General features: G+C 34.1%; 2 protein-coding genes and 1 pseudogene across 2 annotated transcripts; 1 reads left to right on the forward strand and 2 right to left on the reverse strand.

Annotated features, from left to right (window-relative positions):
- Positions 1–2,840: 2,840 nt before the first annotated feature.
- LOC111896149 (mitochondrial import inner membrane translocase subunit TIM23-2-like) lies at positions 2,841–3,687 on the reverse strand (annotated as a pseudogene).
- Positions 3,688–10,988: 7,301 nt separating this feature from the next.
- Positions 10,989–14,225, forward strand: LOC111896156 (wee1-like protein kinase). The gene is made up of 10 exons (XM_023892175.3): positions 10,989–11,453; positions 11,806–11,866; positions 11,955–12,024; positions 12,140–12,355; positions 12,629–12,696; positions 12,801–12,910; positions 13,017–13,057; positions 13,152–13,303; positions 13,376–13,729; positions 13,844–14,225. Exons 1-10 carry the CDS (start codon positions 11,152–11,154, stop codon positions 13,943–13,945), a joined length of 1,476 nt encoding a protein of 491 aa, XP_023747943.1. The 5' UTR covers positions 10,989–11,151; the 3' UTR covers positions 13,946–14,225.
- Positions 14,226–17,333: 3,108 nt separating this feature from the next.
- LOC111896047 (homeobox protein LUMINIDEPENDENS) lies at positions 17,334–24,857 on the reverse strand. The gene is given in 15 exon segments (XM_023892071.3): positions 17,334–18,164; positions 18,499–19,052; positions 21,405–21,422; positions 21,425–21,455; positions 21,457–21,878; positions 21,996–22,072; positions 22,147–22,187; positions 22,283–22,334; positions 22,420–22,549; positions 22,646–22,739; positions 22,811–22,904; positions 22,985–23,328; positions 23,417–23,547; positions 23,777–23,804; positions 24,478–24,857. Coding segments are annotated over 15 exon segments (2,874 nt in total). The 5' UTR covers positions 24,658–24,857; the 3' UTR covers positions 17,334–17,486.
- Between the last annotated feature and the right edge of the window lie 1,602 nt (positions 24,858–26,459).

The raw sequence follows: 26,459 nt of genomic DNA on the forward strand, positions 1-26,459 counted from the left end.
CTTACAATAAAAAATCCAACCTGAAATCGCAATATTTGTAAGAAAACCTAAGACAAAAAATTTCAATTGGGTTTGAAATATCATATTTAGGATTTCATAAGTCGGCAAAAATCCCAAATAACTGGGCACAACAGTCAATCGGTCCAATCCCTGTATGAACCTCGACATGAGCTGTTTGTTAAGAAAGATGAACATCAAAAAATAAAATAAAAATAGAATATTAAAATACCTTCTGAGCAACAACAAATGCAGCAGCTGATGTGATAGCTCCAAGCCCATTTAAATCCTTTGCTGTTAAGACAAACAATATAGAAAGATTGTGAAAAGACCATGTAACTGTATGAATAGATACTATTTTTATAAGAAAGATTGAAAAAGGAACAAAAGGTACTTGCCTTCTAGATGTTTATAATTGTAGTTGAATAAGAAGAAGAACATCAACAACAGCAACAATTGGTTCCGTTTCAAAGTCAATGTCAACCTGAGGAAAAAGTCAAAGTTTGACTTTCTGCAGTCAAAGGGTGGGTTGGGGGTGAAAGTGAAACTTTTTTTTTAAAGAGAAATAATGAAGAAGTTATTAAGTAAGTACGTTACCATTTTCAGAAATAGCAGATGCCACCAATTTGTCCAGGTCACCATAATTACCGATACAAGTGGTGCATCCATAACCAACAATATGGAAGCTCAACACCTTCAAATAACTCAGCAATCCACTACAATGCAAATACAATACTCAAAGTGTGTTGGTGCTTCCTTTTTGGGTTTAATTGTGAGTAAATGACTATTTTATCCTTCTTACCTTTTCTCCAGATACTTCGTCACAACTCTGGAACCGGGGGCTAGGCTCGTTTTAATCAATGGTTTTACCTAAACATAAAGGATGAATAATTATTGTAAATGATTAAATACTTATTAGTCAAAATATATAAAAGGGAGTTGATTCGTACACAACAATTTTTCTACATACACAACAATCGGTGCTTTAAAATGTTGTATTGTACAACTTTATAATGCATGAATTGTTGTGTATGGCAAAAAACTGTTGTGTACGAATCACTTCCCTATATAAAAAGGGAATCTAACCTCAAGCCCCAAATTGCAAGCTTTCTTTGCTAACAAACCAGACTGAATCATGACACTAGGATTTGATGTATTTGTACAGCTCGTGATGGCTGCTATTATGAGATCCTTTCCTGTAGCAGCGAGGTTGAAGAGCGTTCTGTAACAGCCTCACTTTCCATATCTAAAGCAGCAAAAAGATCTACAGTTACATCTCCTTGATTTTCATCATCCATGAGATCCTTTCCTGTAGCAGCGAGGTTGAATGAACTCTTGAGGCTTATTCACTTCGTTTACAGATGCCATGTAGTATATATAATCCATCCTTCTCATAATCACCCTGCATTCCACACAAAAAAAAAAGACATTAAACACATCAAAAATGCATTGCTACACCACATAAAAACATAATTAAATGTAAAACAATATATGAACAAATGTCCAAACCTTGCTATGATATGAGCGTGCAAGGTTATAATAGGAATGTGCCCTTGTTGAGCCATGAGTAGTTGCAACAATGGTTGTTTTAGTCAACTCACAATTGCTCAGCCAAAAAATGTTGACCAGTAAAGAAGAAATGATTTGCTAGATAATTTAGTGCAGTTGCACTGTATGGATAGACATCAAAGGCCCTTTGCATCTTTTCCATTGCTCTCCTAATAAAACAATGTGACAATATCAATAAGAGTCATAAAAACATACATTTTACTGTATCAACATGATAAAACCAACCTTCATTTGATTGCAAATACACAATTCTAGATTGTTGATCTACAAACCAGTTTTCTAAACATTTTAAATTAATAACTAACTAAAATAATAAATAAATAAAATATGATAAACTCGTCATTACCACTTGAAACTGAGACATGTCCGGTTTCGGGTCCCACCCCATTGTCAACGATCTCATCTCTATCAATGGCAGCAACAGCAACAACAACAACTTCAACTTTAGCCTCAGAATCTTGTTTTTTAACGAATATATTGCAATCATTTTTGGTTTTTGAAATGTTTTGAGTCATTTCAGGACAAAAAAGACCCTGGAGCCCCAATCACATGCAACACAACATGGCTACTAGGAGGGAGTATTGTTGGTGAGGTAACTGCCCCTGTTAATTATAGCTTAGCTTTATTAATTTAAGATATAATATAACTATAATGTTTAAAAATTTAAAATAAAAAATAAGCTTACCAAACTGAATTTTTTCACCAGCAAGGAGAGAGTTGATTGGGCTTAAAGATGATGAAATTGATTTTCCTTTTGTCAAGATTAATGAGGATGGTAAAATGGGTTCAGTAACCAAGGTGGTGGTATTAGTATTGGTATTGGTATGATCGCCTATAGATGTTACATGTGTTTGTATTGAACCTTGCAGGCTTCATAGCCTCATCAAGTTGAGTTTGAGTCAATGGAATAACCTGTATGTTGTATTAAAATTAGTTCAACATTTCACATGAACATAAAAAATTAAAAATTAAAAAATCAAAAACTTTTCACCTGCGGATCCATTCATGCATTACCCCAGTCACCCAAAGATGTTTGAACACCATCAACAACCTTATTTTCAGTCTCAAACATGCGACTTGAACTACTATCTTCCACAATACTAGATCCCCTTTGTGGAGTCCTATAGATGTTACATGTGTTGTATTTGATGATTCAATCTATGTTCTCACCCGAACAAAAATTCATCAACCAATAAAGCCACAGAAACCTGTGTTGATACAATTCCCATATCAAAGTCTACAATGATTTATTTATGACTAAACCCTTCCAGACACTTATAAAGTACACAACATAAAGGGTTTCAACTATCAAGTGCACAAAAAAAAATCACACATTTCATTCCATGCCAAATTATGTCAATCATCTAGAATATTGTAAAATACTAAAATATTGTAAAAGACTACACATGAATCACCTTTGGAAATCTCAAAAGACCAAAACTTGTAGTAAGATGAAATTGAATACAGATCAAGCTCAGATTGGTATGTATCTCTTCAAAATCTGCTTCCTCGTCACGGCTAATCCCATCGCTATTCCACCAATAGCTCCGGCAACAGCCGCCAACCTAGGCCCTGCCGTCGCTTGTAAAGCGCTCCAGTCGCTAATCCAGCAACCACGCTGTTGATAATATCATATGCATCCCTAGCCTTAACCATCCCGCTCTCCATACCAGCGTACAACAGTCCGATTACACCCGCACGGTTGCCGATCGTCTGACCTGTATGTCCAGAAGCATTTAAGATCCGATTAACCCTAAGTTTCATGGTGTATCCAGCCTCAAAAGCCTTCACGCCCTCTACTAAACCCTTCCCGACGCCAACTACTGCGTCGATGAGGTAACCGATGCCGGTGTAGTATGTCAGGTTTTCGCCCCATGAACGCCGTTGAGCGATGGATTCCTCTTGAAAGAGGTATTCAGGAGATGTGGGAAGTTTGTACAGGGTTTGTGCGGGGACTCTAAGATTTTGGTAAGCGTTGTATAGCCGACGGTTGTCGTGGTGGTCGTCACTTTCGTTGTGATTTGAAGATCTCGGTTGGTAAGACATGTCGTACTTAGGGCTACGATTAGGGTTTCGATCTTTCAAGAATTTGATTCCAAAGGGGAGAGAGAGAGAGAGAGAGAGAGAGAGGAAGACGAACTGCTAAAAGGATTATTAGGGTTTTTTTGTTAGAAGATTTTAGAAGGAGAAGCGGGGTGTTTAATTTTTTTTGGGACCGCGACTTCCTTAACAAAAATATAAAACTACACATTTACACGACACAGTTTTTATGATTGGTGCCCTCCGTGTTTTTTTTTGGACGCTAATTTTAGGTCACGCAAAAATGCGTGATCTCTATCCTTCAAATTTTTGAAAACTGACATTATTTTTTAGGTCACGCACAAATACATGTCCTCTATTAGCGCGTGTCATTGTTTGCGCGTCATTAAAGGGCTATTTTCTAGTAGTGATTATTAGCTTACTTTATTAAGTTGAAAACCTTATGATGCTAACTGATATTTTCTATTTGTTTGGTATTGGTAGAAAACATAATTCAAAGTTGAAAGAATATGATTAGTAATTTAGTAAATAAATTGTTTGAATTTTTTCATTTTGTTGGCTTTTGTTTGAAGCAAAGTGTAAATGTGTTGTGAAGCTTATAAAGAATGGTTTGTTGTAAAATATGTAGTGGTTGTAAGTTTATACGTAAAAACCTAGAAATTTATATGGATAATGTTTCTTATTTAAATATACTACATCTTGCTTAGCTTTTAGTATATAAAAAACTGAAAGTATACTCTTAAAGCAAACACTTTATATGTAGAAATAAGATCTTCATCTTCTCCCTTGATATTGTATATATTTTTTTCTTTTTTGGTCATTTTGTAATCTTCTCATATTGACATGTACATATTATAGCATACAAATTTTGTACTAATTGCTAGAAATAACAACAGACCTTCGTTTATTTGTTTATTATTGCATCTTACGTTCATACTTTCAAATATTTATGTTATACAACTATATATTTTCAATATTTGCATCTTTGATAATATTTTTAATGATTTTGCATCTAAAAACTAGAATAAACATTTTTCTTTATATTATCATATTATTGTAAATTATTTGAATACGTATTTTGGGCCCTTTCATTCCATTCGCCCCGGGCCCAAAATACGTTTGAACCGGCCCTGTCCGCGACAAAACCGGCAAAAAAGTATTTAGCGTAAAAAGTGAGTTTTCAATAAACTGTTTTTTTAGATTTAGTGATCTAAATGAAAGTCGTAGTATTCGTTAAACCGAGAATTTTCATAAAAAGAACGTCCAAATCTGACTTTGTATGAAGAAGTTATGATTTTTCTAAGTTTCGGTATAACAGTACACGGCTAAAAACTCAAAATAAAGATCGAGTGATTTTTAGCCGACATAACCCAATCGAGAATTGAAGGTCTCGTCAATAGTAGTACAACGGTAAAAAGAAAGACGAAAACGGACGTGGGATGAAGAAGTTATGAATTTTTAACGGATTTTCCTGTCCCGGTCTGTTAAAAATAATAATATTAAAAATAAAGTCAAAATTAGCCAATTGAGTCTAAACTAAAGTTGTAGAGTATAATCTCGCCTACGCGTGCATATAAAGAACGTCAAAAACGGAACTCGTATGTGAAAGTTATGAATTTTTTGAAGATTTGGGCACAAAATCCGAGAAATTTCGCATGCATGGCTCGGAATCAGCCACGTACCACCCTCGCAAGCTTGCCGCGTGTCCGACTCATGGCGCGTCCGAAGCTCCGGAGTGAGCCACCTCGCCCTCGCATCCGACGCGTGTCCTCGCCTTCGCTGTTGACGCGTGTCTCGGCCTCGCATGCGAGCCGTGTGTCCTTCTCCCTTCCCTCCGGATCAGAAGCCTCGCACCCTATATAAAGGGAGGTGCGAAACCTCCCAATTTTGTTTGGAAATTTCACACTTTTTACCCCTAAATCCATTTTTAAGCTATTCCAACATCCCCCAAAGCCCCGGGATCATACCTAACACCCGAAAAACGTCCCAAAGTGTCCAAAGACCCTGGGAAATTTATATTTTCAGTTTGAAGTCAACCCTCGCAAGGCACGATTTTCAATAAAGCTCTCGGTTTTCATTGAAGAAAGTTATTATAGAAACGAAGTGTTGTTCAAATTACCATTTTAACCTCCAGTTATTTCATGGTGAGTTCAATATAGGGAAAATTGTATGTTATGTAATATGTGCAATGTGTTTTCCCGTGTTTTTATGATAATGAATTATACCTTTGACCACGAAGTGAATGACTAAGCATCACTTGGGTATTGGTATGTAGCCTTTGACCATGAAGTGAATGATTAAGCATCACATTGGCATTGACAGAAGGCTAGGCAGGATTGGAAGCTTATAAGTTGCTAGCTAAATGATATCTCGAAATTGTATTTTCTATGCCACTTGGGCTAATGTCTTATTGATGTATATCATGTTGAAATTGTTGTATCTCATTGATTGCAAATCTTTGCATCAGATTATTCGTTGATATGGAAAGTCTGTCATATGATACTCATTTGCCTTTGTTATTCCTTGTCCCTCTTTGCTTCTGTCATATTGATATATATATATATATATATATATATATATATATATATATATATATATATATATATATATATGACATAACGTTATATTGTAATTGTTATTGAACTCACTAAGCGCCACCCTCTTATCCCTCTCAGTGTTTATTTATTGCAGGTAATAAGCATCCAGTATAGTTATATACTGTTACAATATATATTCGTGTATGTTAGGATATAGGAATAGTGGTATGTTGTTTTGAGTACCAGGGATCTGTGATCGTCTAGTTGAGTGCCTCATGGGTTATATGTAGTCATGCAGGATAACATGAGAACTATTGATTTAGAAATTATTGCATGTTCCTTGTTTGGTTATGTCTTTAGAGTGTGATCACATACTTGACTGTCTATTTCACCGCTGATTACATATAGCATTCATTAGTGATTTGCTAATGGCGATGTATAGTACTATATGATACCCTGTATGTAGTAGTAAAGGGTTATTAGACAGGTAGTCTAGTGTAGATAGTTGCTTGTGCTTATTTGTTTCTTTCTTCGTTTGTTTGATATATATGTCAACATATTGGGTGGTGTGTTGAGGCGGTCATGCTTTGTGTTGTAGGCCTAAATACCCGGGTGAGCCAATGGTGTGCTGTAGGCCAGGTGTGGATCAGTTGTATGTTGAGAGAGAGGTACATGTGTATTGTAGGCCTTTTGAGGCGGTTCAGTCATATCGTAGGCTCAGGAGAGCAATTTAGGCATGTTGTAGGCCTTGTGTGGCAGGTCAAACAAACTAGAGGCTCATGTGTGCATGCATTATATGCGTATTGTGGTGTTTGGTATTTTGGGGGGAACTCACTAAGTTTGACTTACAGTTGTGGATTAAATATTTTTCAAGTACCATTGATGATTGTAGGAAGACGAATACATTAATGTACACACTCATCAGCAGTATAAGAGATTTTGCATTTATTACATTACTATGATTTTTCAAACAATTGTATTTTGGAAAAAAAAATGAGTTTTCTTGACTTGAATTTTATGAAAACGATGTTTTATCCTAATTAAAAATGAAAAAATTGTCTGTGAAAATAAGACGCTATATATATATATATATATATATATATATATATATATATATATATATATATATATATATATATATATATACTAGGCGAATGCCCGCGCGTTGCGTGGGATATAAAAAAATATTTTATATTAAAAATAACTAAATCATTGTTATTAACAATTAAATAATGATTTCATAAAAAATATAAAAAATGATTTTTAGTATTGTTATTATGTTGAACTATATTATAAGAGATAAGGTTGGAACTTGAAGTTGTTTTGCATATACAAAGTTATATGATTAAAATAGAATAAAAATTAATTTTTAAAAATAAATAAATCGTTATTGTTATCTATTAAACATTAATTTCATATTAAATTAAAACGTTTATATTAAATATTATCATTATGTAGACAATACGATAACAGAGACATCTTTTTATCTATCTTAAATTTTATCATTGTATACAACATATGATAATAAAGACAACTTTTTATCTTAAATAGTAAAAAAATGTTTTTTATCATAAATATTACCATAATTATGTAAAACATATGATAATAGTGACGTCTTTTATAAGGGTAAAACTTTAAATTGTATTACATACAGGGTTGTAAAATTTGGCTAACACAACCAAATACTCGGCATGTTACTTAAACTCGACCTCCAATGGAAGCGAGTTTGCCTAACTTAGTCAGAAGACATTCGGATCCTTATTAAACTCGACCTAAATCTAAAAGATACGATCCAAAATCATGTTCGAAATTCTGAAATTTAATTGGTCACTTGTCGACAAAGACAATCTCAACAAAGAATACACTCAATGTCCTACAAAGTTAGATGCAAGGAATATCTCATGGCTTACTCCCTTTAAAATATTTCGCAATCTTTCCTATTTATAGAGTAGAATATATTCTATTGTTTACTCTCACGATCAATGTGGGATGAACACATTTTAATTAAACTCATTTATTTATTTGCCAATAATTTCATTTTGTTAAATAAAATATTAAATAATAAAAATAAAACGTTATCTAGAAAATTTATTGTTCAATAGTTCCATTTTTCAGTAATCTCGTAAGTTGCTATAAAAAATCAAGTTTTTATTGAATAATTTTTTGTTAAATCCTAAACTCATAAATTCAGTTAGATACTTAATATAGAAAGTTTGTGTATATATATTTTTCATGATTCAAAATGTCATTATAAAATGAATTCATTTATAAAATATAATCGAGTATATATTTTGTGCTTTTGAATCAAAGTGATTTTTCAAAAAATTGTAATTTTATGTTTAGGTAGATTTTTTTATATTTATATAAGATTACGTAACTTATAATATTATTATAAACAATTGAATAATCATGGGAGTTTCAAATGTATGTGGTGAAATGCTTCATTTATCGGTCCAAATTGATCAAACTCAGACCGATTCAACTTAATATACTAAACAACATAACGTTTTTTCTATTGAAACCCGATTTGTATATATTTTGTGTTTTTGAATCAAATTTATTTTTCAAACAATTATAATTTTATGTTTAGATAATTTATTTATAATATTATTAGAAACAATTTGAAAAATCATGGGAGTTTCAAATGTATGTGTTGAAAGGAAAATGCTTCATTTATCGGTCCAAATTGATCAAACTCAGACTAATTCAACTCAATATACCAAACTACATAACGATTTTTCAACTGAAACTCTGTTTGAACCTAAAAATCTTGTTCAAAACCATTCTCGGGGTTCTAAAACTTAAATGGATAGTTTCCAATAAAGACAATCTTGCTAAAGAATACCCTCAACATCTTAAAAAGGTAGGCATAAGGAAGTTCTTATGGTTTGGTCCATTTGAAACATTTCACAACCTTTCCTATTCATAGAAGAGGAAACGTTCTCTTGTTTACTCTCACCATCGATGTGGGATGAAGACATTGTAATAAAACACACTTTCTTGTTAATAAAACATTATTCAGCTTATTTAGTAAAACGTCATTTCTCTTGTTTACCCTTTCTTTATTGTTCAATAGTTCCATTTTCTCTATAATCTCGTAAGTTGCTATCCAAAAAAGTAAGTTCTTATTGAATAATTTTTTGTTCAATTCTAAAATCATAAATTCAGTTAGGTACTTAATATAGAAAGCTTGTTTATATGTATTTTCAAGATTCAAAAGTTCATTATAAAAAGAATTCATTTATAAAATATAATTTGCGTATATATTTCGTGCTTTTGATCAAATCGAATTTTCAAACAATTATAATTTTATTTTTAGGCAGATGTTTTTTATATTTATATAACATTATGTAACTTTTTTAAAATATAATTGGAAACAATTTGAAAAATCATGGGAGTTTCAAATGTATGTAGCGAAAGGAAAATGCTTCTTTTATGGTCCAAATCGATCAAACTCGGACCGATTCTAATAAATATACCAAACTACATATTTTTTTCTAGTGAAACCCAGTTTGTATATATTTCGTGCTTTTGAATCAAAGTGATTTTTCAAACAGTTATAATTTTAGGTTTAGGTAGATGCTTTTTTATATTTATATAAAATTATGTAACTTATTTATAATATTATTAGAAATAATTTGAAAAATCATGGGAGTTTCAAACGCTTGTTGTGAAAGGAAAATGATTCCTTTATCGGTCTAAATCGATCCAGCTCCGGTTCAACTCATTATACCCAACTACATAATTTTTTTTTCTAACTGAAACACGGTTTAAACCTAAAAAAATTCAGTTCAAAACCATTTTTGGAATTCTAAAAGTTAACTGGACACTTGCCAATATAGACAATCTTACCAAATAATACCTTCAAAATCCTACAAAGGTAGGCATGAGGAAGTTCTCATGGTTTGGTCCCTTCGAAACATTTCACAACATTTCCTATTTATAGAAGAGGAAACATTCTCTTGTTTACTCTCACCATCAATGTGAGATGAAGACATTGTAATAAAACATCATTTTCTTATTTATAGAACATTATTTAACTTATTTATAATATTATTGTAAAAAAATTGAAAAGTCATGGGAGTTTCAAATGGAGTTTCAAATGCATGAGATTCAAGAAAAAATGCTAGCTTTATAAGTATGTATGATATATATATATATATATATATATATATATATATATATATATATATATATATTAATTAATGTATTAATTTATTTTTTCAAGTAATTTAAAAAGTTTCACTTAATAAAAGACTTTAATATACATTTTATCTCAAAAGTTTGTTATATATAAAATATTAAACTATAATATATTTATTTCATATTTGTTTATAAAATTTAAACCCACCTAAATAATTTGTTTTTGGTTTTTCTATAAAATTGATTAATATTTTAATTATATCCATGGACGGAGGTTGTATAGGGTTAGGAAGGGCTCCCCCTCCCTCTGATCATAACTTTAAGCTCCGCTAGTTATTATATGTGGTTTTAAAATGTTTATTTTTTTGAAATCCTTATTATAAAACCGATTCAACTAAATTGCAAATTGGTTATATTAGATCAGATTTAAATTTAGTTTAAATTAGTCGGATCCTTGTTTTGAATACCAAAATCAATTTTGTGATTTATTTGATTGGATAAGATGGAACCGATCAATCGATCCAAACGAGACGATTAGTATAAGCTTACAAGAGACACTATCTCTTACATGGTGGGCTCCATCTAAGATTAAAAAGTATAGGGAACACACGGACGATCTCGATTGACTGAAAAGAGAAAGCACATCAAAAAGAGAAATCTGCATCACACGCGCCTCGAAAAAGTAATTCACCCGCGCAAAGTTTGAATTTATTTTCACTTTACATATCTCCCAAGTCACCAGCCCCAACAAACACAATATATTCGTGTTGGGTCTCTCATATAATCCATACAGAGAGACGGGGAGATAGTGAAATCGGTGGTAGCAGCAGCTGCGGTGACGGTGAGCACGGTCGGCGATCAACTGATGAAGAGTACGATCTTGAAGAGGAAGAGGAGCGGTAGTAGCAAAAAAGAAACACAGATGAGGATGAAAGGTTCATTGGCTACACACTTATCTGTTCAGCTAGGTCAAATCTCTTTCAAGCCGCCGCTTCCTCAGAACAATAACAATCCTTCGCGGTTTCAAAATCTGCTCGATAAGGAGGCTCACGGTAAATCGGAATCCACGCCGTCTACATCGTCGTTTCCGTCAGCAACGGTTCTAGATTTCGATGCCGATGTTAATGTGGACGAGAAAGATTTCATCCTCAGTCAGGATTTCTTCTGGTAAATTTCAGTTCCTAATTCGATTTTAGTTTTCTAGCTATTTCTGAATTATCTAGGGTTTGTAAAATTGGCTACAGTTATCCTTCCTTCATTTTAAAAAATGTAACACTTATTCTCATTTCGATTAGCAAATGGATCGCTCATCACTTCAGAACTGACACAGATTATAATGGAAACGTTTGATTAACCTTATTAAAGTTCACGAGGATAAATACCTGATTAATGTTGTTACATTCGCTACAAGATATATGTTTTTCGTTTCATTTTCATTTGGAAACTATCAGATTTGATACTAAGATAAATATGTGATCTTTTGTTGATCTGAATATATTGATGATATTTTTGGGCGCAGCACACCTGATTACATTACTCCAGAAGCCCCACCGCTGCCAGTCACTGTAGGATGCAATAAGGTAAATTTTAAAGAGTACACATACAATCTATTTATCAATTCAGAGTTTTTTGATATTGCAATTGATTTGCTTTTCCATTTTTTATTAGCTGGAAGAGATGTCTTGCCCAAAATCGCCAGAGAAGTTAAAGTCTGTTAGAAGCAAAAGGCAGAGAGAAGGTTGGTTTGTTGGCTGACATGAACTTTTCTATGTGGCATGTGATTCTCATCTCTATTGCATCAACTTTCTTTTTCTGTTTGCAAATTAAAATCTAACCATTTTGCACTGGAACAGCATTTCTGGAGCTTGAAGATGATCTAGCAGAAGAAACTGAAACAGACAATCAACCAGTAACAGAACCTCATGTAAGCAAGCAGGGGTATGTTTCCCAATCAGCTGTGGCATTACGTTGTAGGGTAATGCCTCCTCCTTGTATGAAGAATCCTTACTTAAAGGATGCTTCAGATAATGATATTGATCCATTCGGTGACCGAAGATCAAAATGTGCAGGTACATAGCTATTAGCTTTGGTATTTATGCATATATTCTGGATATTGTTCATATAATTGTTCACTATTCATAAGTGCTTCATAAACTTAACTGTTTACTACATCATCTCTTTTTTTTTTCCTGTTTACTTATAACAGTTTAATATTATCAATATACTACTAGATTCTTCAAGAATACAGTCTTGAATGATATGCATGCTTTTATTGAACAAGTAAGGGGTTTATATGTCTAGTTCATCTCTCTTCTAACCTTAACCATTCATTTAATCCACAGTTTTCCTCCCTGCTGCATTTGGTGGTGATGGCCTTTCACGCTATCGAACAGATTTTCATGAAATAGAGGTATAATGACTGTTGAAATAAAACATATAGTTCTATCATGTTCTTTTTTGTTTCATTAAAAGCATGGTGCCTATTGATTTTTTAACAAGTTTTCCTTTTTCCAGCAAATTGGTACTGGAAACTTCAGCTGTGTATTCAAAGCGTTGAAGAGAATTGATGGTTGCATGTATGCTGTGAAATGCAGCACTAGGAAATTATATCTTGACAATGAGAGGTACTCCTCTATTCCCATGTTAGGTTTCAATATGGATATATATGTATAGACATATGAATGTATATTCTTTTGATTCTAAATGACTTATAAGTGACAAAATTTACAGGCAAAAAGCTTTAATGGAAGTTCAGGCTTTAGCTGCATTAGGTGAGTAACTTGAGCTTTCTCTCTATAGTTCCCTAGAGCAAAATATTGAAAAACATTTTCTAGATTTATAAAAAACTGTGTAATAAACTTGCAGGATATCATGATAACATTGTTGGATACAATACTTCTTGGTTTGAAAATGAGAAACTCTACATCCAAATGGAACTCTGTGATCACAGCCTTTCCATGATCAACCAGTTCACTAGACTATGTCCAGAGGGTGAAGTGTTGGAAGCAATGCACCAGGTTTTATTATCTTCTATGATATTTATTTATTTCTTTATTTATATTACTAAATGCTGATTTATTATATTACAGATTGCCAAAGCATTGCAGTATATACATGAGAAAGGGATAGTGCATTTAGATGTGAAGCCAGAAAACATATATGTGAAGAATGGTGTTTACAAGCTTGGTGATTTTGGTTGCTCAAGTCTTTTAGATGGAAGCTTACCCATTGATGAAGGGGATGCAAGATACATGCCACAAGAAATCTTGAATGATAATTATGATCATTTAGACAAAGTTGATATCTTCTCACTTGGAGCCACTATTTATGAACTCATAAGGGGTTCCACATTGCCAGATTCTGGTCCATATTTTCAAAATCTTAGGGAAGGGAAACTCCCTCTTCTTCCTGGACATTCTATGCAATTTCAGAACATACTCAAGGTATTATTACTCATTCATTCTTCCCTTTATGACAATATTTTGCTTATGTTACATTGTTGTTATGGTATTTCTGATTAATGATTAAATGTTTTTTTTGTTTTAAATCTGGTTCAGGCGATGTTGGACCCGGATCCTGTTAAGAGGCCATCTGCTAAAGAGCTAGTAGCCAACCCAATTTTCAACAGGCCCAGGCCCAATAGAACATTGAAAACCTAGTAAAACCTATTTTCAATCTGATCAGATATTTAATATTGATATTGAAAATATGAAATGTTATTCTGTTTTCAATCCATCTAATCAGAAGTTAGAAAACGAAGAACAAAAAACTGTAAAGCTAGTTTTCTAAAGTAGTTCCTTCTCATCTCAACTACTTTGCACCAAATTTTGCATTTCAATGGTGCTTTTGCTTCCCATCTTTTTGTAAAAAGAAATCTTGTGCTATGATTGTTGTTATGTATATCAATGTTATGATACTTTTCCACATAACTTCGTTTAATCTCTCTGCCGTTTGCATTTTTTTTACTGATGTAGTTTTTTTATCTTTATTAAAACTAACAGATGTTTGCTTGATTTTTAAAGTCTGTAGAATAATCAACAGAAAACCGAAAAAAAATTAAGAAAGTTTACATAGCTTATCAACGCTTTAATAAAAGTTTAATGTATTCTTGGAGTTATTTGTAAGTTGGCGCCTATTCCTTTTTTAAGATTTGTTGTTTTTTAAAATTATGAAAGTTTACATAGCTTATCAACTCTTCCAATCTTATTGATTCAGTTAGTTATTTTTTTAATACCTCTGTTTAATAGTAATGACCTATTGTTATGTAACCAATTAACCATAATGATTTTAGTTGGAACTTTGCTTTGCTCTCAACGTTGAAAAGGTATGAAAGAGAAGCACTTTGTACCACTATATCACAAATAACATCATTTTTGCACATATAGAACAGGGGTGAGCATTTTGACTAGGGATGAAAGTGGGTTCAAACCTGGACCCAGAAAACTTGGAACCGGTTAACAGGATTTTGTAGAACCGGAAACCGGAAACCAAATTGGTATATAGGAACCGGTTCCTGATACGATACCGGGTAAAGTGGGTCTAGAACTGAAAAACCCGGAAACATCAAAGTGAATAGGTTGGAACCGGATAATGTGGGTTTAGAACCAGAAAACCTGGTAAAACCAAATTTTTTTGGTAATTACTTACTACTTAGTAGGTTGAATTTTGAAAATTTTTATATTGATATTCCGATTTTGAGAGACTGTAACTCATTAAATATGAAATCAAAATTAATAAAATTATAGTCTAAAATCATATACACTCTGGAAAAAAACTGCATTTCAATCCGACTTTAAATAAATGGGATATGCATGTGTTAACATTTTCACAGAATACAAAGTACAAAAACAAATAGTTGAAAATTTTTAGTTTTGATATCCCGATTTCGGAGCACTTTAAATCATTAAACAAAAAATGAAAAAATTATAATCTAAACTCGTGTACGAGCTGTAAACTACAAGTTGGAAAAACTATATGTCAATCCGAATTCAAACGAATTAGATATGCATGTTTTAAAACTCTCACTGAATACAAAAAAAAAATAAAAACTAAAAACTTCCGATCCAAAAGACACAAGAAACGGAAACATATTTGTTTTTACAAGTTGTACTGTATCAAACCTAAAAAAATATTTATTTTAACAAATTGTAACATATCAAACCCAACAGCATATTCGTTTTAAGGAGTTGTATAACATCCAAAAACGCGTTTTAACAAGTTGTACCCATATGCATGTAAAGTTGTACCAGTTCAAACGGGTCCAAGAACTGGAAAACCCAGACCTAGCCCTGGAAATGGAGTCGGTAGGGCTCATCCGGTCCGGTCCACAGTCATTTTAAATTACATTGTGGCAAAAACACAAACAATAGATACTTTATGTTTCAGTTTTTGCCACACACATACACACATATACAACGACAATCACATGCAAAAACATGGTCACAGGACAAACACATACAATTAGGACATTGTAATATGCAACACATAATTTAAGTAGAATTATGAAAAATAATAAATAAATATATTGGTTTGTGCAAAATGAGTATTTAAAAGAAAGACTTATCAGTCTTTTTCGTTAAGTAAATTTTTAGAATTTTTTGAGGTTGCAAAGTAATCATTTGTTTTAAAATGGTAACGAACTATATCTTTTTTTGGTTAACTCTTATATCAGGTTGAATAGATCGCATTTTTTCAAGTTTTATATTTTTTGCCTAGATTTTAAATTTGATATGAATTTAATATTTTGTTAAAGAAAATTTGTCCAAAATTTAGTTTACAAAAATAAATAAATCTACTTTTTTGTTGATCGTGGAAACTTGAATTTGATGCAATCTGAGAAAAAAAAACGTTATACGATTAATCATTGTTTTATTATTTCCTTTGATTTTGTATCATATTTATTATTTTATTAAATCCAAGTGTCGTACAATTATCCAGAAAATTTTGTTTGTTAATGTATGAAGCAATGTAAAATTCAAAAAATATTATTATGATTTTTTTTTAAAAAAAAGTTAAGAAAAAAACTTATAAATCTATATAAAAAAAAGTATTAAAAAACTTGTTGCAAAATAAACACGTAGAAAACTAAATTTTGTAAGAATCCTTAACGAAATTTTGATTTATGACAAAATTTGCAATAAAAATTGAAATCTAAGCCAAAATGTAAAATTTAGAAGTGGGGTGAGCTATTGTACGTGGGATAGCAAATAATAATATCAATATAAAAAATAAATAAATTTGTTATCCTTTTAAAATATAAAATCGGTTACTTGATATTTTTAAGAAATTCTAAAAAATAATGACAACTTTAAAAGAAAGTAGTTTTTATATGTTTTCATAGCTTACATACATGAAAATGAATAATTATAAAAGTAGATAACAAATTAAAATTAAAAAAAAAAAGGTTTTATAAAGGAAATTTTTTAATAAGAATATACGTAAAAACAAATATGTAAAATTAATAATTTTGTAAAAATGAATTTGTAAAAACATATTTGTAAAAGAAGTTTTTTCAAAACAAGCCTAGTTTTAAAAACATATAAAAGTAAATAAAGTTAGAATTTTTTCTTATAAAAAACATGCCAAAAATGAAATATCTAAAAGTTGGATGGGCTATCATAGGTCCGAATTCTAAAAGACTTCGAATATATTAGGTTTGCTACATTTTTTTTTGTTTAGGTTGAAGACTTATCCTAGATAATAAAAGACTTTCTATCTAAAGGTATTAGGTTTTGCTACATTTTTTTTGAGGTTGAAGGTTTAAGACCCATCATGGACATAATAAAATTATATCGTAGTTTAAGTTTAGATTAGATTTTAAAAAAATACTATTTTTTCTATATAATCAGAAAAGGTCTTTATATCCGATTGAGGTGTTTGGTTTTTATATTATTCAAAATATTGTTTTGTTGTGAAAACTGTAAATCCCTGGTAGCTGGTTATAGCAATTGTTTTAAAAACAAAATAAAATAAAGATTAAACCAAAAGTATTAATTTTGGTTTTGTTTTGAAGGTTTAGTGGTAGTTTATCCAAAACACTCTCGAGTCTAACTTGTATTTCATGTGTTTTGGGCGTGACGTGATAGAATTAAGAAAAAAGAAGCTACAAGATTTTAGTTGTCAATTTTGTTTGTTTGTTTTCTTTTCTTTTTAGAATCAAAACTGAAAACGTCCATCAACCCAACAATAATCGGAGATGATCTATCTCCTCCTATCCCGCCACCTTGAAGCTTCATTCCGGCCACCACCACCACCACCACGGTCTCTAAACCTAAAATGGTCATTTTGCATTCTCAACATATTATTATTGTAATTATAACCATAGCTCCTCCGGCTATGATCCTCCCTCTCCTTCTCATCATATTCACGAGACCTAACCGGACTATCCTCGGGGCTCCATGAATCAAACCCACGAGGATGATATCCTCCACTGTTGCTGTTGCTGTTTCTCCCCCACGAAGGACCCGGACCCGGACCCACCTCTCTTGTACCATATGCATTGTAGTTTGTACTACTATGTGGACTCTCCTGGCCCGCCCATGCATGCGACCCACCCACAGCGGGTAAAAGGTAAGCATTAGAAGACGTGTTCACTCCTTGACCATGAACATGAACATGAATGTTTCTCTGGTGAGAAGAAGTTGGCTGTTGGGTCAAATTACTTGTTGCCGGAATGTTTCTCTGGTCAGGGACCACATCGGTGAATCTTTGATGATGCGTAATTGGAGCATTTGCATTTAATTGTTGGTGAGTCAGCAAACTGGTTTCTTGAAAATGGACACCTGGAATGGGGTAAGCGTCACCATTAACCGTCACACTTTGTCGGGAACTAAACTGATTTTTACCACTTTCCGCCCCCGCCCGCCATCCAGTTCCACTCTGATAAACCAAAACAAAACCAACCAATCAGCAAACCATAAACTTATTATATTTTTGTTTTAATCAAATCCCGATGATTTATTACTATCTAGTATTTACTATTTACGCATCGATTTTCTTTGTCACCAAATCAAGTATTGTGCAATTAATTTCAACCCATTATTTTTTAAACAAATTCACCGGAATTATTATTAAGCATTCTTTCTCGATTGTAAGGTAAAAAAAGAGAGAGAGGGAGAGAGGAAGGAGAAAATGGGTCGATAATTATATAAACCATTATGGATTTGTACAAAACATGATGATGTTTTTTATTATATAATTGACATTGACGCACCGTTACAGGGTTGGTTGATGGAGTTGGAGATGGTAGAGATACTTCAACCACCCTCTTCTCCTCTGTTTTGGTTTTGTGTGGTTCAACTAATAAGCCGCTAACAAGGTTATCAATGGAGCCACCAGAAGCCGCATTGGCCTTCATTGCATCAAGAAGCTTCACCATTTGAGCATTGCTCAAGCTCCCACCTTGACCAGCCGTCAATGCAAACACAATCTGTGGGTTCTTAAGCAACACTGCCAACAGTTCGAGATCCGGACCGATGCTGCTCAGCTTGTTATTTTCAGATACTGTAACTTCTGTTTGTGTGGATTCCTGGGTTACCATATTCATATTCTCATCGTCTTCATCCGGAAGCTGTTCAATTGGGATTTCGGGTGTTAGGGAATCATCGTAGTCCATTTCTCGGTCCCATGGTTCTTTGGGATTTGCTGGGATTTCAAGATTTGTGTCGTAAAAAACTTCTTTTTCACGTTTGATTCGTTTGTTTTGGACCTCAACTTCTTTGCTGTTCTCTCCATAACACACACTCCACTCCTTATTCATCTTCATTTCTGCATACGTACACAATAAATAGTGAGCAACTTTCCCAAAACTCTTCCTAGGTTTCAAGACTTGATGAATGAAAAATATTATATTGCCTGCTCTTTCTTTTTTAATTTGTGTGTTTTATCCATTTTAATTTTTTCCATAGATAATTAAAAAAAAAAGGACAAACGAACTCACAAACATTATTTTTTGAGTCTTTTCTTTTCTTGAATCGTATAAAACCAATGGATTGTTTCTACATGAAAATTAAAGCATACACAAGACAGCTCAAACATTTTTAGGCCAACTAACAGTGATTAACAGGCAGCTCAGTTGAAGAATGAAAGAAATAACAAATTCATGAATACTATCAAACTCGAGACAGACCACTTGTCCATCCCAACAGCCTGTTTACTAGGGCAGTCAGTTATGCATGGATATGGATTACACCAGAAGTTGACACCGACAAATATGCCCCTGGCATGATTGGGTTGGGACACAAACAATTACTGACTTCCAATCCACGTGAATTAAGCCAATTTTTTGCTTAATCGTGTTTGCAGGAACAACTGTACCACTTGCATGCCAACTAAATGTAATTCTAAACTTGAGAGGTCCATGTTGCAATTTGCAAGTAAAAATGGAATGATCTTAGGATTCTAAACTCCAGGTGACGCCTGCTTTCTTTCCTAGGTCTTTTTCTTGCAAATTGAAAGCACTTTTGAAATAATTATACAACTAACGTTTTTGACAAATTCACTCAAGATGGGTTTGCCATTATTTTCCTCACTCGTTTTATGGGCATTGCACACACACACACACACGTGAATTTCACATCCTGCTCATTGTCTGAGATTAAATTCTTTAAGTATTAAATATACTGTTCCTTAGTGAGAACTGTGAATATAATGTTGTCTAATTATACAAGCTGAGATCAATTGATAATCTTAATAGGGTATTTTGATCAAAAACCAACTAACAAAACCATACCGTATATTCAACAGCCAATAGAGTGACATCAGAAAACACCACCCCATCCCACATAAGAACCTCGTACATACTTGGACAACAAATATTTGTTATGTACACCTTGATTATTACAAATCGCATGTCTTATCAATTGGTTGTTTGTACAAATCTTGTACTGTGATGGCATTTCTAATATTATGCTTTTTCTGTTAAAATAATAAATAAATAAAAAGAGCAAAAACGGCATATGAATTACCAGCGACACAACTAAAAACACCCTACCCTGATTGTTTGAATACACTCAACAACATGAATGATAACTAAACGACTAGCACTGGACATTTTTTGATCATACTAAACCTGGATATATCCTCATTTTTTAAAGTTTCATAGGGCATAAAATGAAAATCCTGTGGCAGTTTCATGGAATTATAAAGTGCTAGTCTCTTTTGTACCCTCCATGGAACAGGAAGATGGAGATACCAGTTCGTTAACTTCGGTTATAGGTTATATGCTACAGTAACAGAAACGCGCTTGCAACTACTTTATTCAAGAATAATTAGTTTAAAATTTATTCATTTTTGCTAAGAAACAATTTGGCTTTAGTTTGGTGGTGCTTTTTATCTCCAACGGGTTACAGTCACATGGACAAAGTTTGAAAACATTGCAAAAAGTCAAACAGGTTTAATTTGTCAAAATTACCCAAACAATATCCAACTCCTGCAATCTCTTAAAACTAATTCATTAATTTACAAAAAAAAAAAAAAAAATCCATTGTTTTATTATTTTTTTATTGGTATGGTCTTTCTTTTTCTGTCCCGTAATGATTCGCTTGATCAGGCTTTCAGTCCCTGGGTTAGTTAGACCATTTTGCCCCCAACCCAATTGCTGCACAACCCGCTTTCAACTCCTTCCACCTTGGGCCTCAACCTCAACTGTTCTTCCCCTTGTCACTAAACTACTAATCTTACTTATATTAATTAGGTAGTATTGTAAAGAACTGAACTATCCTTGCTAGTTTGGATTTGGATTAATGGTTTAGTTTTAAATTTTGTGGGTCTTGGTCAAATTTGAAGGTAAAATGGTCATATTTATGGATTTCACAAAGCGCAAGGATTAAAGCATGACCATCTTTATAGATTTAGAGGGACAGAAAAAAAAAAAAAAAAAAGCATTCAATGAAACTATTGTACCATATCCATAATAAAACGATAACCAGAAAATGACTTTTGTAATTTAGGCTTGCTTTATTCATTATAATTAGTCCATTTTTTGGGTTCTATTTTAAAGTGTCTTTCGACCATGAACAAAAAGAAGCACAACGAATTTGCGATTGAACCTGCACACAGCCAGCTCCCAAAAAACATATATATAAAAAAAAAATACAAATCTGAAAGTGGATTTTATACCTGGTGGATTCACCCATGATATGGGTAATCTCTTACACTTCTTCCACACAGGTTCCTCCGCCTCCTGCACTTCATTCTTTACTAGCTCCTTCTTTTCCTCATCAACTTTAGGCTGAACCTGAACATGAGGGGTCTTAGGCTTAGGTGCTAAAGGAGTCACCATGCTAGAAGAGGAAGTAGCATGTTCCTCAACTTTAGGATGCACATGAGCTTTAGATGATGACGATGATGATGATGAGGTGGCAGACATCAACACCCGAGGAACTTCAGTTTTCACGTGAGGGTGAGAGCCCACGTAACTTTCCCCATACTTACTACGCATGAACTGAGCCCGCATTTTGGCTTTCTGTATATCATCAGCCGAAAGTGGACGTCCCTGAGCTGTAGGAAACAACCTTGTAACCTGTGGGCCCCGCCCACCTGCTCTTTGGCCGGGCTGCTCCACCAGCTGTACTTTCCTGCGTTCTCTGCCATCTAAAACATTGTTAAGGCAATAACTTAGTTACACACATAAAGTTAAATAGTTAAATTGGTAATTTTTTGCTAATTTTGTTGGTCTCCATGGAAAAATGCATATAACCACAAGGATACGAGATGAAGATACGCCTTTAAGAAGCTTCATATTTGAGTCATCGGATGGTGATGAGAGCAATTTGATCGACTGGGACCTGTATGACATGGGATAATCAAGATTTATTGTTGAAAAGCCCTCAAGTCTGAATCCATACAAAATGCTTCATACCTTGAGTTTTCAGAGTTCTCTAGCAATGAATATATCGCTGCCTATTTAAGAAAATATGTTTTAAGAGGTTAACAACTGTACAATGTAACTAAGCTTTTTTTTAGCAAGAATAAACAGCTTCGAGACTTGAACTCACAGGGTTCTCAATTCTTGAGTGGAAAGATTCATTTTCCATGATTTCACCAATGCTATACAAGATCATAAAACAACAATGAATATAAAACCCATAGAAAATAATTAGGCACCTAAAAAAACACATAGAGAGACGCTTGCCTTTGCTTCAGCAATATCTCATTTTGTGCATCAACTGCGGAAATGTTGGCATTGGGCTTTCTCATGGCTTGGCTTCTTGCAAACATTTTGCTCCATCTAGACAACAGACTTTTTGCCCTGTTTGAGACATCTGGTCTTCAAATCAGATAATGAGATTCAAATAACAAAAGAGCAAACAAACAATGTCTCACTTTGTTGACAAACACAATAATTATAGAAAACACACCTGATACCCGGTAAAACCGAAGCTTATTGACACTTTGCAATATGGCTGACATGTGTGCTGGGAGAGCTTTATGTAATGGCAAATGACAAAGAACCTAAACATGGCTCCATCAGTAGATTGAAATAAATGTTACATTGTAAACAAGATCTTGGACAATATATGTACCCTAAGAATGACATGAAGAACACTGGTTTGTTCTTCGATTGCAGCTTGACTCAGCCACGAAGCTAGAATCATCACACCTCCATTTGTTAGAAACCTGTAATTTCATGAAAGAATGATTAGACCATGAAGTTTGTACTGAATAGATAATAAAGAGAATGATAAATATAAGAATACCAAAAGAGCACTGAAGGACTTTGTATCTGCAAGATCCATTCCATCAATTTGACTTGTCCAGAAAAGGTTTCTTCTTTCCGCATCAGACTAAAAATATTGGCTATAAAATACTTATCCGAGTCATCTGTATCAGGCAACACTTCATCTTGGGTGGAACATGAAGGTGCTTCAACACTGGATGGGCCCACAGAGTTCAATGGAACAGGGTGATTAAGTGTGTCCACATTAGAGCTCGATGGTCCATCTTGATCTTGCACACATTCAGAAGATTGGGTTGCCTTCTCTCTTGATAAGCGGATAAATCTCCGAACTCTTGAGCGTTGACTAGTAAAGAAGTCCCTCACCTTAGAATTATCAATAAGTAGAATTAATTATTATGGGTTTGGATGATACAAACTACTTTAAATGGGAACTTATAAACTAAACAGAAACCTGTGTTGCTGTTAAACCAAAAAGAGCACTAATTGCTCGGATTTCCTTCTTGCTGATTTCATCTTTGACAGAAAAAATGGATTGCATGTATTTTATTGCTTTTGGGTTCAGTAGATCCCTGGGTCTTTTCCCTGAAAATACAACAAAAAGAAAGGCACACTAAATGTCATTGCACACTCCTGCAGACCTCTTACTACTAGTAGTATGCTATAAGCCTATACATCAACCTTTTATAATAGTTAATAACTTTTAAACATTATAGAAAGACCAGGTAGGTTTAAGTTTTAGAAGACAACAATTTACAAAAAAAAAAAATGTTGGATCACAATCAATAGCATCTAGGAAGGTTGTGCAGCTTACCAATTTTAATAGAAAGAGCACCAGCTGCCTGCAATTATAACGCAAGACACATGATCAGTACACATACAATATATACTGTCAAAAGATAACTCAGTGCTTGGGATATGTATACAACAAAAGTAAATATAAGTTTACAACTGGTTGCTAGTATTTCTTTGCTAACTAAAAGATTGCATTGCAGTTGCAAACTGTATAGAAATCTATAGTGCAGACTCTGCCCTTATGAACATAACAGATCTACTTGAAGGTAAAAGTCCATTGCACAGCACTCCTCCGTGTATAATCAAGAGGCTAACCATGCAAGAAAACAAATACATCTATTTGGTGAATTTGGTTCACCTGCAACCTTGTTCTCAAATTGAACTAAGTGTCACACATTACCACCGCCCTGTCCACTGTGCTACAGAAACATCATCTCAAGTTCATTCCTAAATTCAATCACCGGTTTTCTCTCCTCTTTAAAGTCTAACACTAACAGTACTCATCAGTCGACATCTGAAAATATAAATAAGCAACTCCGAAAATAGAAATACTTATAATTCATATCTTGATAAAGTATTCATCTAACAAGTGACGCCTAATTTAGTGCTTTTGACCCATGTGTGATGTATGTACAGATGCAACCCCTAATTAAAACAAATTGCAGCCCTATCAGATAAAGTATTGTTAAAAGATGAACAAAAATTCGAGTTCCCACGCACCATTTCTTGAGAGAGAGGGTTGACGCCAGTAAGTTTGCATTGTCTTGAAACGATGTTTTGCAGCTCACAGATCTGTTTGCTCAATAGTTCTTTCTGCGATTCCAACAGCCCTTCATACGACGTTGTCGTGTTCGACGGTACTACCAGAGCGAGCTGATGATTCGCGTTCGATATCGCCATCTCTTATTAATTCACCGAGCTAGATCAACATGATTACGAGAATAATTTGGATTATGGTGCAAGATTGATGTTGATCATGAGACGTATCGTGAATTTTAGTTTGTTAGGGTTAGGGTTTGGAAGAGAACGGTTTGTTTTGGGAACGTGCATACTTCGCGATAGAGAGACGAGGGGCCGGATACGGAAAGTGTGGGTATACCCAGTTACCCACCATCCGGGGGTCAGTACAATGGAATGCCATCAACATAAAAAATAATAAAATAAAATAAAAAAATCAATTATAAATCAATTACCAATATAGGTTACAAAAAATTTGCAAATAATATAAGGCATTCTGAGCACGAAGTCTCTTTTGTCCGTCTAGCAGTCTAGCACCCACCACAAGGTGAAAAGATAATGACTTAGGAGGATAATTAGATCATCCTGTATACTCTCCACGACAACGGTCGTGGAGAGCTTCCAAGTCAGCCACCTCAGGGCACCATGAACCACCGGTATACTCACCGCTATCGGAAAGAAGAGAGAGAAGAGAAAGACGGAAGAGAGAGAAGAGGAAGCTTGAATCGTCGGCTATCATTACTGTTAAATCAACACATATTTGGGTTAATGATATGACGCTTCCTATGGGTAGTATGTCTACTAGGTGGAACCGTTTTGACCCTATTAAAATTAACATTTTTATGGTGTGTGCTTTTGGATCGCATTCTGGTAAGAGTTAAACCGGTGGAAATGGGGGTGGTGATAAATTCCTTATTGTGTCATGTGTGTCATAAATTCTCAAGAAAGTGTGAAGTATTTGTTGCTGTAGTTTTCGGTTGCTGATTAGGTTTGGAGTCGGGTTGGGTATTGGCTTCATTTGGACCTTCCTGTGTTTTCATCTATTCGTGATGTGGTTACAAAATCCAATCCGACCTTAATTTGTTCTTCTCTTTAGCTCCTTGCTAGATGTTTTGTTTTTCTAGAGGGTAGATTGGAGTCCCTGCATGGCTTGAAAAGCATCTGTTTGGAATGAGAACTGAAGAGACTCAGCGAGTCACATAGGTGCACTCGACGAGTTGTATGAATATGTGTATGGACTCGGCGAGTTGGAAGAACAACTCGGCGAGTCTGGTCGTGGAATCCTAACCTTTTCTGGTTGAGTTGTGAGTCAGTGAGTCGAGCAGGAAGGGACTCAAAGCTTGTTGGACTCGACGAGTCTTGGGGCGACTTGGCGAGTTGAGTCGTGGCATGGGAGTTTCTGAGCATAGGAACTCGACGAGTCAACGGGTTGACTCGGCGAGTAAGGTCAACCAAGAAGGTTGACTTTGACTAAGGACTTTGACTTGGACTAAAGGTTGACCAGTTTGACTTCCAAGGGTATTTTGGTAATTATTGGTGTTTATTGGGTTTGGTTATTTGGTAATGATCAGTGGAGGAGTTCGTGCCGGTGGTCGGAGCAGCGTGATCTTATTCTTCAGTCGGCAGTTGCAGGTGAGTTATCCTCACTATATCAACAGGGTCTACGGCACCAAGGCCGACCCTTTATCGGATGGAAATATGGGTATTGTTTGTTATGTTATTGCTTTGTTATGTTTGCATCCTGGTAGTTAAGATGGTTTATGTTAGAGACCTGGTTAAGGTCGGTATCCTGTTATATAGGATGATGCTATGTTAGAGACCTGGTTAAGGTCGGTATTCTGGTATATAGGATGATGTTATGCTAGTGACCGGTTAGGTCGGTATCCTGGTTAGGATGTTGCTATGCTGTGTGATATGCTGGATCGGTTTGAGTAGTTGTGAGATGTTATATGATTATATGTTTA

This window comes from Lactuca sativa, chromosome 8 (assembly GCF_002870075.4).
Source record: "Lactuca sativa cultivar Salinas chromosome 8, Lsat_Salinas_v11, whole genome shotgun sequence".
Classification (NCBI taxonomy): Eukaryota; Viridiplantae; Streptophyta; class Magnoliopsida; order Asterales; family Asteraceae; genus Lactuca; species Lactuca sativa.